Source organism: Mobula birostris, chromosome X (genome assembly GCF_030028105.1).
Source record: "Mobula birostris isolate sMobBir1 chromosome X, sMobBir1.hap1, whole genome shotgun sequence".
Taxonomy (NCBI): Eukaryota; Metazoa; Chordata; class Chondrichthyes; order Myliobatiformes; family Myliobatidae; genus Mobula; species Mobula birostris.
In genome coordinates, this window is record NC_092402.1 from 39,436,134 (window position 1) to 39,450,627 (window position 14,494).

The following is a 14,494-nucleotide window of genomic DNA, read 5'->3' on the forward strand; positions in this document are numbered from 1 at the left end:
AGGTTTATCTAAAGTTTATCTATTTAGAGATATAGCATGGTAACAGGCCCACCCGGCCCAACGAGCCCAAACTGCTCAATCATACCCATTAGGTTAACCATACCCATTAAACTACTAACCCGTATATCTTTAGGATACAGGAGGAAACCTACTTGGTTACGGAAAGAACGTACAAATTCCTTACAATCAGTGGCTGAATTGAACCTGTGTTGTAATAGCATTATGTTAACCACCAAGCTACCACACCGCCCATGATTTTTTTTTGAAGACTAGAAGAAGACTAGAACATCAAGTCATCAATGAGAGGAGTTCAAAGTATCTTCTTCGTCCAGAAAATTCTGAGAATCTGAAACACACTATCAAAGGGAGTGGTTGAAAGAAGTAGAAGAGTTGCATTTAATGGAGGACTAAGATAAGCACAGGGAAGAAGAGGATGACGCTGAAAGGGCTAGATAAGGAATGCACTGTTGTCAAATAAATGATGGCAAGAACTTGTTGAGCTGTTTCAAAGCAAAACAATCCATGTCGTTCATATTCTTACCCATTGTGAGTCTGTCTACTTAAAAATGCCAGATAAATTATTTCTGTTTAACAATTGTTATGTAGTACACAATGAATCTAAGTTACAAAAGTAACTAATATTGATCTCCTTATTTTTTCTACAATTTCACATCCAAGCCCATCAGTATACCCCTTGTTGCACTTGAACACTCTGGGTTGCCTGTAAACTAGCAAATTACTTTTGAATCAGAATTCAAGCCAATATTGTGGCTTTGAAGTCTAACTTGAGTGGCAGTTTCATTACAAAAATATCTTTTTATGTTTGTATTACATTTGCTTTGACACTGAAAAGAGTGATTTAAAAAACTAATAGCTTTTGATCTTCAATCATTCATTTATTTTTGGGTCACTGCAATCTGAAGGCTCCATCCCATTTAAAGTTTTATCATCAAAGATACATTGTCATGTTATTGTACAGAAGCACACAGACTTATCTTTGAATGCTTACATTAGAGATAATAAAATGAAGGAATGCTGTCCATCTTGCGCAATATTTTGGTCCCGTATTTTACTTTTTAATAAAATTTAGAGTGTCGGTTGATACAGACTAACAATGCAGTGTTCTCAATACTTGTCGTGATAAGGAAGGTACGATACTGAGCACCCTCATTATCACTACCCAAGGAATAGGGGCACGGACTTCCCACAAGTAACAAAAAACACACAAAGGTCTTCTCCTTTGTATCCAATACACAACCCCCAAATAAACATAAGCATGTCCTATAATATTCTAAAAGCATTGGTGCACTTTATTAAACATATCAAACCTTTTAAATACCTAAAAGGACATTAGCTAACAAACTCTTCCACTAAAACTCAAGCAATAATTGGGTTTGAAATATATGATACAGTTGTGTTATAAACCTCTCTGCTGGAGCAGTGCACAGCAGGAGCCTATTACTGCAAGTGATTTGGAAATTAAACACCATATTTAAGGAGACAATAATTGATAATTCGATATATATATTGACATCAATATAGTTTAAAAATTTTAAAGCTGAGGCTTGGAACCAAGTCCATAAGTATATAAATCTACAGATAGCAAAATCTGTGGCTAATGAGGATTGAATTTACAACCCCTTGGAAGTTTTCATGTTTTATTGTTTTAAACATTGAATCACAGTGGATTTAATTTAGCTTTTTTGACACTGATCAACAGAAAAAGACTCCTTTGTGTCAAAGTGAAAACAGATCTCTACAAAGTGATCTAAATTAATTACAAATATAAAACACAAACTAATTGATTGCATAAGTATTCACCCCCCCCCCCCCGCTTTAATATGACACACCAAATCATTATTGGTGCACCCAATTGGTTTTAGAAGTCACATAATTAGTGAAATGGAGATCATTTATTTTTGGAGAACTGTGTGCAGTCAAGGTGTTTCAATTGAATGTAGTAGAAATACACCTGTATCTGGAAGGTCCAACTGCTGGTAAGTCAGTACCCTGGCAAAAACTACACCACAAAGACAAAAGAACACTTCAATCGACTCCGCGAAAAGGTTATTGAAAAGCACAAGTCAGGATATGGATACAAGAAAATTTCCAAGTCACAGACTATCCCTTGGAGTACTGTTAAGTCAATCATCGAGAAATGGAAAGAACATGGCACAGCTGTAAATCTGCCTAGAGCAGGTCATCCTTAAAAACTGAGTGACTGTGCAAGAAGGGAAATAATGAGGGAGGCCACCAAGAGACCCATGACACTACGGAGGAATCACAAGCTTCAGAGGCTGAGATGGGAGAGACTGCACATACAACACCTGTTGCCTGACTGCTTCATTAGTTGCAGCTTTATGGGAAAGCGATAAAGAGAAAGTTGCTGTTGAAAAAACTCATATGAAGTCTCGACTAGAGTTTGCCTGAAGGCATGTGGGAGACTCTGAAGTCAGCTGGAAGGTTCTATGGTCTGATTAAACCAAAACTGAGCTTTTTGGCCATCAGACTAAACGCTATGTTTGGCATAAGCCAAACACCACACATGATCATAGCCACACCGTCCCTACTGTGAAGCATGGTGGTGGCTGTATCAGGAGGCCCTGGCTTAAAAACAACAATGTTAATGTCCTGGAGTGGCCAAATCAAAGTCCAGATCTCAATCCAATTGAGAATTTGTGGCTGGACTTGAAAAGGGCTGTTCACTCACGATCCTCATGAAATCTGACAGAGTTTGAGCATCTTTGTAAAGAAGAATGGGGGAAAATTGCACTGACCAGATGTGCAAAGCTGATAGAGACCCATCCACACTGACTCAAGGTTGTAATTGCTCCGAAAGGTGCTTCTACTAAATACTGACTTGAAGGGGGTGAACACTTAGACAATCAATTATTTTGTGTTTTATATTTGTAATGAATTTAGATCACTTTGTAGAGATCTGTTTTCACTCCGACACAAAAAAAGCTTTTTCTGTTGACTGGTGTCAAAAGAAAACGAACTAAATCCACTATGATTCAATGTTGTAAAACAATAAAACATGAAAGCTTCCAAGGGGGGTGAATATAGGCACTGTATGTACTATATATCTCAGTGGCAAAAGATGTCTATTGCTTTCCCAAATCTAGGTACTTTATACAAAGCCTCAAATTTGGGTGTCTATAAAAACTGGTTAAAAATGAACAACGGATAATTAGATGGAGTACAATTCATAAAATCATAAACCAAAATACTTGGTAACCCTGAATCATGGAGCTGCTAGCTTAAAGATAAAAAGTAGAGGAACAGATAGTGGAAGGAAAATAAAATCACTCAAATAAATTGTTAGCAACACACAAAAAGTGCTGGAGGAACTCAGCAAGCCAGGCAGCATCTATGGAAAACAGTAAACAGTCCGACATTTCAGGCCGAGACTCTTTTCATCAGGACTAGTTTGCCAATTCAGAAAGTTGACATCATCAGTATTTCCTAATATGCAAGATGATGGAAGAATCTTTCACAATACAGGTTTCCCCCACCATCGAAAGGTAGAGCGTTCCTATGAAACGGTTCGTAAGCCGGAATGTCGTAAAGCGAAGAAGCAATTACCATTTATTTATATGACAAAAATTTGTGAACGTTCGCAGATCCAAAAAATAACCTACCAAATCATGCCAAATAACACATAAAACCTAAAATAACAGTAAAATATAGTAAAAGCAGGAATGATATGATAAATACACAGCCTATATAAAATAGAAATATTTCTTTATAATCATTGCCGCACTGTTCTCCATAGCGAAAATCTCACGCAAGTGCTCTCGGCAGAAACACGGCGCAAGCGCTCTTGGCAGAAACACTCTCTCCAGTAACCTTTAAACTATGAAGCTGCCAAATCATACCAAATAACGCATAAAAATACACAGCCTATATAAATTAGAAATAATGTATGTACAGTGTAGTATCACTTACCAGAATCGGGAAGACATCAAGCACACTGATGGTGTGTTAGGCTGAGTTGTCGGAGGTTGGGGTGGTGCAGTGGTCCCCAACCGCCGGGCAGTGAACCGATACCGATCCGTGGAGAATGCAGTGGTACAGCGGTGGCTGGGACACACCCAGCACATCTTTAAGAAAAAAGCCAAAATAAATAAGCTAATTAATTAGGTGCCGCCCGGCACGTAAATGTCGGCCCAGATCAGAGGCGATTGCCGATTGCTTGCCTCTGATCTGGGCTGACATTTACGTGCTGGGCGGCACCTAATCAATTAGCTTGTTTATTTTGGCTTTTTTCTTAAAGATGTGTTGGGTGCGTCCCGGCTACCACTGCATTCTCCGCGGCAATGTATCGATCTGTGGCCCGGGGGTTGGGCTGATGGGACACTGGGGTGTCACCTCATCGTTGTCTGTTTCCATCAGGACAGGCAGGTCATCTTCTTCTATGTCTGCCTGCCTCGATGTCGAAGGTCGAGGTTCGTCGTCTACTGTGGCTGATGTGGAAGGCTTGAAAAACGACAGTATGCTTGTCTGCTACCCTTGCGCATTTTTCTATCATCTCATGCAGTTGCTTCACGTTCAGTTCCTGGACGACTTCACTTTCGGTCCGTTCGCTAGGGCATTCGGTTTCAATTGTTATCCTTTCCTCTTCCAATTGCATCAGCTCTTCATCTATCAGCTCTTGGTCATGGAATGCCAAAACCTCTTCAACATCATCTTTGTCAACTTCCACAAGCCAAACTTACTTTGTCCTTACTTCGTTCACCACGATCGAAACGCTTAATTATGTCTAGTTTTACGCTAAGTGTAACACCTTTACAAGCTCTTTTAGGCTTTTCTGATACCTTAGAACTCATCTTGCAAACGGCTGCTCACAGGCACGTGCTTAAGCAATGCCGGCAAGAATGCAGTTCCAGGGGAGGAGCTTGGCTGCTCGGAGCGCGCGCTGCCTTTTATCGCATGCTGCCTTTTTTTGTAACAGTGAAAACATCTTCTGTTAGCGAAAACAGGTAACTAATGTAGGTCCTTCGTAACAGTGAGATTTCGTAAAGCGAACGTTCGAAAAGAGGGGGACACCTCTATCTCATTATTGCATGAAATACTTGAAGTCATCGTGGTTGGTTACATTGACAGCGGAATTACCTTCATCAAACAACCTTCCAAGTGAAAGGATGGGAAGCAGATTTTAGTAGCTTAGTGTCACAATGATTACATGGAAAACCACCTACCTCTTGGTATTCTGCCAGTCCCTTGACATGTGGGACATGTGACATTTTCTCTTCCCACAAACTCTACATAAGGAACATGAGAACTGGCCTCTCCATTGTTGCCCTGTACTTCATCTGTGTTTTCTACAGATTTTCTATCTGTCTCTGTCACAATAGATTCTGCATCTTCTTTCTTGCCTTGTCTTGAGAAAGTAGGTAAATGAGAGAATGATTTACCCATGGTTTGTTGTACTTTCCCTGTAACATGAATTCAGAACAAAAAGGATTATACTTTATCTGTGAAAATAGTATTCATATTCAATTATCGTAATGCATGTGAAACGTTACGAATCAATATCACAGACAGATGTACCAGCTACTCAGAAGGTCAGTGACAAGACAAGAGGATACAAGCTTCCTGGTGGTCATGATTCCAAGACCAATTTCTGGTTCTGATAATGTGCAACTGTTAAATTTGGTGCTTTGAAATCCTGCTTCCATTAATCTGTATATATTTAATACAGTGGAAGCTGGCCAAGCAAGCCTGAATATACAAAAACAAATCTTCAGCAGTTGCATCTGAGTCTTCCTTGCAATTTCAGCTTTTTATTTAGCTTGGATTCATACCTAAGACTTAAGATGCAGCAGACACTTCATTATAGTCACAGAAAATGTTGTGCTCAAGTTATGAAGGGAAAATTAATTTGACACAACTAGTCTATCCAATCAGTTTTATCTCCGTATTACTCAGTCATAGAGCTGTAAGGCATGAAAAAGGGACTTTCGGCCATACACATCCATGCCAACCAAGATGTATATGCAAGCAATCCCATTTCCCAGCATTTGGCCTGTCAACCACTTCCCCTAGCAACTGTTCCATACATCTACCACTGCTATGTAAAACAACTGCCCTTCAGGTTCTAATTAAACCTTTCATCTTTAACCTTAAAACTACTGTATGTTCTCCAGTTCTTGATTCCCCAACCATGGAAAAAAGACCATTCACCCTATCTATGCCTCTCATGACTTTATATACCATACTTTGGCTTGGAGTCAAACATATCATGCTCATGACAGCTAGAGGAGAAAAGTTACTCTTAACTCAACATAGGAAGTTATGGAGACAGCAGAAATTGCAGATGCTGGAATCTGGAGCAACACACAATAACCTGGAGGAATTTAGTATGTCAGGTGGCATCTACTGAGGGAAACAGACTGTCAACATTTCAACCCTCTATTTCCCTCCACAGATGCAGAATGACCCTCCATGTAGGAAATTATAATGGATATAAAATCTCAACTTCCATGTCCAAGGCATAAAAATTCTAAATTATCCTGTTCTCCACAGGTACCTTGCCTAAGAGCATTGCACTGGAGTACGTCAAGGGTGTGACTGAACCATTCCAAATATGCAAACAAAACAGAAGAAATTAGGGCTGATGCATTAAGCTGTAATTTTAATGGCTTGATCAGTTTTAATCATGCTGTTATTGCAGATTCAACTTAGTAAGTGTGGACTTTCATTCCCTTAATTTTAGAGATTCGCTTTTTAAATATTTCCCATTTCTTGATTCTTGCACTTAACTAGATCCTTTTTCTCACATCTTTATTTCACTGTGCATGACTTAAGACTCCTGGTAACTAAGAAGACAGTTTTCTTCATTACAGTGATAGAGAAATACAACCATTTGAGTCCATTCTGACCATCAACCACTCAATCCTATATTATAATTTCTGGTAACACACACAAAATGCCGGAGGAACTCAGCAGGCCAGGCAGCATCCATGGAAAAGAATAAACAGTCAACGTTTCGGGTCGAGACCCTTCATCAGGATGAGAACAAAAGATGAGAAGTTAGAGCAAGAAGGTGGGGGGGAGGGGAAAAGTCGTACAAGGTGGTAGGTGATAGGTGAAAGAGATAAAAGCCAGAGTGTATTTTATATATATATATATATAGACACACACACACACACATATATATATACATACATACACACACATTAAATAAGTAGTGCAAAAAGAACAGCAAAAAAAATGAAGTAATGTACGTGAGTTCATTGTCTGTTCAGAAATCTGATGATGGAGGGGAAGAAGCTGTTCCTAAAATGCAGAGTTTCAATTCCTCAGTATTGATATACTAGCACAAAATGATAGCCAACGCAACTCGTTATAGAAGGGAAATCATATCCATTCCCTAACAGATACTAAAAACTACATTACCTTCAAGCAACCGTTGCTGAAATTCATTGCAAGGGAAATTTAACTTTATGCACTCCCCTTAATAAGAAACCTATAGAGTAGCACCAAAAGATGTTGCTCTGGCTGCAATCTTACAGATTTGAAGGTGGCAGGGTTCCTGAGTTTGCTAATTTCATTATGCATAACCTGTCAAAATATATCAAAGGATATAACATTTCCAAAGTGCTACGGAGTGAGTAGAATGTATTTCAGTATTCCGCTCTATTGAACGACATAATAATCATCAGTATACACAAGCCATGTCATGTCAACTTCTTAGCCACATCCCTTTCCATCTGCCAAACAAATATATTAAGACTGTGGCTATTCTGCTGACAACTGCAACGTGTTCCTAAGCGAACCATTGCATTCAGTTCTGGTCGCTCCATTATAGAATTTGGATTTGAATTTGAATTGACTTTATTACTTACATCCTTCACATACATGAGGAGTAAAAATCTTTACATTATGTCTCCGTCTAAATGTACAATGTGCACACATAGTAATTTATAATAAAATGTAATAAATTGAACAATCAATGTAACATAGAGCACACTCAAATAAGCGTGAGTTAATCAGTCTGATGGCCTGGTGGAAGAAGCTGTCCCGGAGCCTGTTGGTCTTGGCTTTTATGCTGCGGTACCATTTCCTGGATAGTAGCAGCTGGAATAGATTGTGGTTGGCGTGACTCAGATCCCCAGTGATCCTACACACCTGTCCTTGTAAATGTCCTGAATCATGGGAAGCTCACAACTACAGAATCCTGCGATTAAGGGAGGTATAGTTCCCATACCAGGCAGTGATGCAGCCAGTCAGGATGATCTCAATTCTGCCCCTGTAGAAAGTTCTTAGGATCTGGGAGCCCATACCAAACTTCCTCAACCGTCTGAGGTGAAAGAGGTGCTGTTGTGCTTTATTCACCACATAGCCGGTGTGTACAGACCACGTGAGGTTCCCAGTGATGTGAATAGAATGGGTATGGAGGCTTTGGAGAGGGTGCAGAAGTAGTTTACCAGGATGCTGACTTGATTAGAAGGTATGTGCTACAAGGAGAGGTTGGATAAACTAGGATTCTTTTCTCTGGAGCGGCAGAGGCCGAGGGTAGACTTGACAGATGTTTATAAAAGTAAAAGAGGGATAGAAAGACAAACAACATCTTTGTCTCAGGATCAAAATGTCTAACATTAGAGGATCTGCATTTAGAGTGTGAGGCCAAGTTCAAAAGAGCGAGCCATTCCATTCAATTGGCAAATTTTGTTTTAAAAACAGAGCGCGCTGCGTGCCTGGAGTAGTAGTGGAGGCAAATACGATAAAAGTGTTTAAGAGGCTCCTAGATAGGCACATGAATGTGCAGAGAATGAAAGAATTTGGATATTGTATAAGCAGATAGAATTAGTTTAACTTGACATTTAATTACTACAGGTTAAACATCCCTTATCTAAAATGCTTGGGGCCAGAAGTGTTTCAAATTTAGGATTTTGGAATATTTGCATCTATATAATAAGATACTTGGGGATGGGGGTCCAAGTCTAAACAAAAAATCCATTTACATTACATATGCAGCTTATGCACAGCTAGTGTGAAGCTCACAGAGGCAACAGACCACAGTCAGAGCACAGTCTGACATGATGGAGCTAGGTTCTCCACAAACTATCGGAGTTGAATGAGCTCCCCAACCATGTCTATTACTGGGTTCCAACACTACAATTGACTACATATCCACCATCTCTTTCAAACAGCTGCCTGTTCCACAGCAACTACAATGGGGGGGGAGGATTTTATATAATTTTTAAAAATAATTTTGTGCATGAAACGATTACCTTCAACTTTCAGTTTGTTGTAAGAGATCTTTGCTTGATTGTGATCAGCAGACTGTTAAGTGGTACACGTTCACTGACAAATCCACTTTTTCAATACATGCTTGAGATCTTCATTTTCTTACTTCATGCAACGTTTTTCTATTTTTCATTAACTTCTGTTCATTACATTTGTGAGGTCACCTCTCAGAATTGTCTACAGTGCGCAGAGACCTGAGCATCATCTGGGAACGTTCCCAGCACCTTGTGGAATTTTCCATTTGTGATGTCATGTCAGTGCTCAAAAAAATGTTGTACTTCAGAGGTTTTCGGATTTTGGAATTTCAAATAAGAGGTACTCAACTTGCAGTTTGAGCACAATGTTCGGCACAATGTCATACGCTATAGGGCCTGTTCTTGTGATGTACTATTTGATGCTCTATGTTCTAAACCAGAGTGATATAACTGTCTCATATAAACTGAAGGAGATGCATACCTTCTATTGTGGATACTGGAACACCCAGACAGACCGGATCTTACCTAGTGGAAAGGCAACTCAAATACCAAAGAGTAAGAACTTAATCCATCACACTCAGGAATTTGTTGGTGGATCAGCAGATTCTCTGAACTATTAGATGTTATTATATTAATATTTCAATGCACTTTTTTTTAGAAACATGGTATACAGTAGTATAAAAATAACTTCTCGCAAACGGGGCAAGTCAAAAGGGAGTGTAGGAACCGGGAACCCAGTATGGTTGAGGAAGCATGGGAAACAATGGGAAACAACCCAGCGGGCCAGATGCCAAACCATCAGGATAAAGCATGGATTATCAGAGTTTTGATGTATTTGCTAATTTTACATTGCCCCAGCACAACATTGTAAATGACTGTCCAACCTACACCATCGAGAACAGTTCTGAGTTTGAACTTTACCACAGCCGGACCAATAAGAGATTAAAAAATCATTCGGAGGATGCATCAGAACACAAAGGTCGTCGCACATTTACAACTGATTGACTAAAACAGCCAAATTCAAGAGGGCACAGGATTCACTGCGTGCCATGTTGGGATAAGCAATGCAACAGAGCCTTATCATCAAGAAACACAACCAGACTGCAGGTGTGAACAACTCTGGATTAGTCGGCTGCGACCTTGAACTACATCAAGATATAGGCCTCATTTCTATGGAAGGATTGCATCTGACACATTCAAAAGCAAGCATAGCACACAATTAGCCACAAAGCTACTAAAAATAATAATACCTTCTGTTCGATAACCTCCCTCCAAAAATATTGTTCAATAATAATTAAAGCCCTTAACCAAGTACAGTGGATTTTGGTTAATTGGGCAATTGGTTAATCAGGGAAGCCGCTTATTTAGGACAACTCCTAAAGAACAAAAGCTAGTCAAGAAAGTTGCCAAGATTCCCTTCATTTATTTTGGACACTATGCTATATAATTGGGGCAGGAAACTTTTGCCAAACAGGTTCTAATTAGCGTCAGTCGCATGCACTTGCACTGCTGTTAGACGCTACATCGAGCGTAGAGCAAACAGCTTTTAAGTAGCATCAGTTGCGTGTGTTGGTGTTCAAGAAGCAGTGATTTTTGTCACCAATAGTTGGTGAGAAATAAGCAGTTAGACAATTCACAACTGTAGTTCACTACTTAAACAACCTAGGAAATATGAAGAGTTTGAAGGTATCGCCAATCATCTTGAATGTTACAATGAAAATAAAGATTTGGACAATTCAATCATCAATAGCATTGAATGAAGGTGAAGGCAGTCCATTACCTGCACTCGGTGTATGCACTGATTTTGTTCCTTGTGTACATTGGATGAACTCCTCCGTCAATAACTATCAAGAATTAATACACAGTTTTATAGTACTGTAGTACTATTGGTAGTGTTTTGAATTGTTCTGTATTTCACTTAAATACATGATTTGTTACTCAGTTTGTGTTTTTTTATACCTGTTTAACTGTTTCCATGGAACTTCTGTGTGTTCCTCAAACATAAATTCAAGATTCTCAATAGCAGTCCAAATGCCCCTTTAACACTTTGAACAGTGGTGGGCCAGAAATGTTGTATTATTTTTCAAGGAATCTTTGAACACATTCTTGAATCCTTTCCTCTATTTGGCATATAATCCTTTCCTCTGACAGGATTGTGTCTCTTCTCCTATCAGATTCCCTCTTCTCCAGCCCTTTACCTTTCCCACCCACCTGGCTTCATCTATCACCTTCTAGCCAGTGACCTTACCCCCCACCCCCCCGCCACACCTTTTTATTCTGGCAACTTTCCCCTTCCTTTTCAGTCCTGGTGAAGGGTCTCAGCCCAAAACATCAACTGTTTATTTACAAACCCCATTTCCAGAAAAGTTGGGATATTTTCCAAAATGCAATAAAAAACAAAAATCTGTGATATGTTAATTCATGTGAACCTTTACTTAACTGACAAAAGTACAAAGAAAAGATTTTCAATAGTTTTACTGACCAACTTAATTGTATTTTGTAAATATACACAAATTTAGAATTTGATGGCTGCAACACACTCAACAAAAGTTGGGACAGAGTTAAAATAAGATTGAAAAGTGCACAGAATATTCAAGTAACACCGGTTTGGAAGACTCCACATTAAGCAGGCTAATTGGTAGCAGATGAGGTATCATGACTGGGTATAAAAGTAGCGTCCATCAGAGGCTCAGTCTTTGCAAGCAAGGGTGGGTTGTGGCTCACCCCTTTGTGCCAAAATTTGTGAGAGAATTGTTAGTCAGTTCAAAAGGAACATTTCTCAATGCAAGATTGCAGGGAATTTAGGTCTTTCAACATCTACAGTACATAATATTGTGAAAAGATTCAGAGAATTCAGAGACATCTCAGTGGGTAAAGGGCAAGGTCGGAAACCACTGTTGAATGCCTGTGATCTTCGAGCCCTCAGGTGGCACTGCCTGAGAAACCGTCATGCTACTGTGACAATTATAGCCACCTGGGCTCGAGAGTACTTCGGAAAACCATTGTCACTCAACACAGTCCATCTCTGCATCCAGAAGTGCAACTTGAAACTTTATTACACAAGCAGGAAGCCATACATCAACTCTATGCAGAAACGCCAGCGAGTTCTCTGGGCCCGAGCTCATCTCAGATGGACTGAAAGACTGTGGAACTGTGTGCTGTGGTCAGATGAGTTCACATTTCAGCTAGTTTTCGGAAAAAACAGGTGTCAAGTTCTCCGTGCCAAAGATGAAAACGACCATCCAGATTGTTATCAGCGAAAGGTGCAAAGGCCAGCATCTGTGATGGTATGGGGGTGCATCAGTGCCCACAGCATGGGTGAGTTGCATGTATGTGAAGGTACCATTGACTCTGAGGCATATATTAGGATTTTAGAGAGACATATGTTGCCATCAAGGCGACGTCTCTTCCCGGGACGTCCATGCTTATTTCAGCAGGACAATGCCAGACCACATTCTGCACGGGCTACAACAGCATGGCTTTGTAGACACAGAGTGCATGTGCTTGACTGGCCTGCTGCCAGTCCAGATCTATCTCCTATTGAAAATGCATGGCACATTATGAAGAGGAGAATCAGACAACGGAGACCGTGGACTGTTGAGCAGCTGAAGTCTTATATCAAGCAAGAATGGACAAAACTTCCAATTGCAAATCTACTACAATTAGTATCCTCAGTTCCAAAACGATTAAAAAGTGTTATTAAAAGGAAAGATGATGTAACACAATGGTAAACATGCCTCTGTCCCAACTTTTGTTGAGTGTGTTGCAGCCATCAAATTCTAAATTTGTGTATGTTTACAAAACACAATTAAGTTGGTCAGTAAAACTAATGAAAATCTTTTCTTTGTACTTTTGTCAGTTAAATAAAGGTTCACGTGAATTAACATATCACAGATTTTTGTTTTTATTGCATTTTGGAAAATATCCCAACTTTTCTGGAAATGGGGTTTGTATTTCCATAGATACTGCCTGCCTGACTGCTGAGTTCCTCCAGCATTTTGTGTGTTGTTTTGGATTTCCAGCATCTGCAGACTTTCCCATGTTTATATATTGTGTACTACTTTATAGTCAGAAAATTCTGGCACAAAAATGAGAAGATCTTGTCCCCCACTTCTCAAAAGCAGTACTATCATACAATATCTTTAAGTGCTGTCATTGTCAGTGGTGATTCACATGCTTCACAGTTTCCGCCTTCAATTTCCTGTTCACTGATAGTCATCAGTAGTGGTGCATCTGCAATACACAACTCACTAAAAAATACCATTTTCTACAGCAGCAGAAATAAATTCGAATCCTATAGAGAAAATTATAATCAAAAATCCAATAGCCTCTTAAACTTCATTGTTGAATCCTCTGCAGATCTCCTGTGGTTCAAGGCTAAAATATGAAGCATAAAAGTATAATGAAAGTAAGAATTCATTTGGCCATCATACACTGAAGACGTTTATTTGGCTAACCTGAAAACTGTTGACTATATACACTCAGTGGCCACTTTATTCTATAGAATAGCGGAATCCAGCGTGGTCTTCTACTGATATAGCCTATCCACTTCCAGATTTGACGTGTTGTGCATTCCAAGATGCTCCTCTGCACACCACTGTTGTTATTGTCACCTCCCTGTCAGTTTGAACCAGTCTGGCCATTCTCCGCTGACCTCTCTCATTAACGATACGTTTTCACCCACAGAACTACCGCTCACTGAATGTTGTTTTGCTTTTTGCAACATTCTCTGTTAACTCTAGAGACTGTTGTGCATGAAAATTCCAGGAATTCAGCAGTTTCTGAGATACTCAAATCACCCTGTCTGGCACCAACAATCATTCCATGGTTAAAGTAACTTAGATTACATTTCTTCCCCATTTTGATGTCTGGTCTGAACAGCAACTGAACCTCTTGACCATGTTTGCATGCTTTTGGAGTTGCTGCCACATGATTGGCTGATTAGATATTTGTATTAACAAGCAGGTGAATCTAATAAAGTGTATATGCATTACTAAATCTCTTTATGTAAAAATACTTAACCTATTACTGTTAACTGTTTCCCATATTCAAATGAAAAGTTAGTTCTGTTTTATCCTCAGGTACCACCTAATATAATTATTTTTTCCAGTATTTCTTATATTCTGGAAAATAACACTTTTATTCTTTAGCCAATCATCTCACTTTCAAAATGTCACTTCTTAACACAGCACAAAAAATCAGATTTGCAGCTTATTTCAAAAGAGCTTGAAATGTATTCATAATATTTTATGAATTATTTAGAA

General features: G+C 39.3%; 1 protein-coding gene across 2 annotated transcripts in view; it reads right to left on the bottom strand.

The window, feature by feature from the left end:
- Positions 1 to 14,494, bottom strand: part of tmem106a (transmembrane protein 106A) — a 47,121-nt gene that overhangs the window by 20,369 nt on the left and 12,258 nt on the right. For both annotated transcript variants that reach the window (XM_072248928.1, XM_072248927.1), the window contains exon 2: positions 5,202 to 5,438. In XM_072248928.1, coding sequence (XP_072105029.1) covers positions 5,202 to 5,421 — 220 coding nt within the window. In that variant the 5' untranslated portion in view covers positions 5,422 to 5,438. The remainder of the gene's footprint in view (positions 1 to 5,201; positions 5,439 to 14,494) is intronic.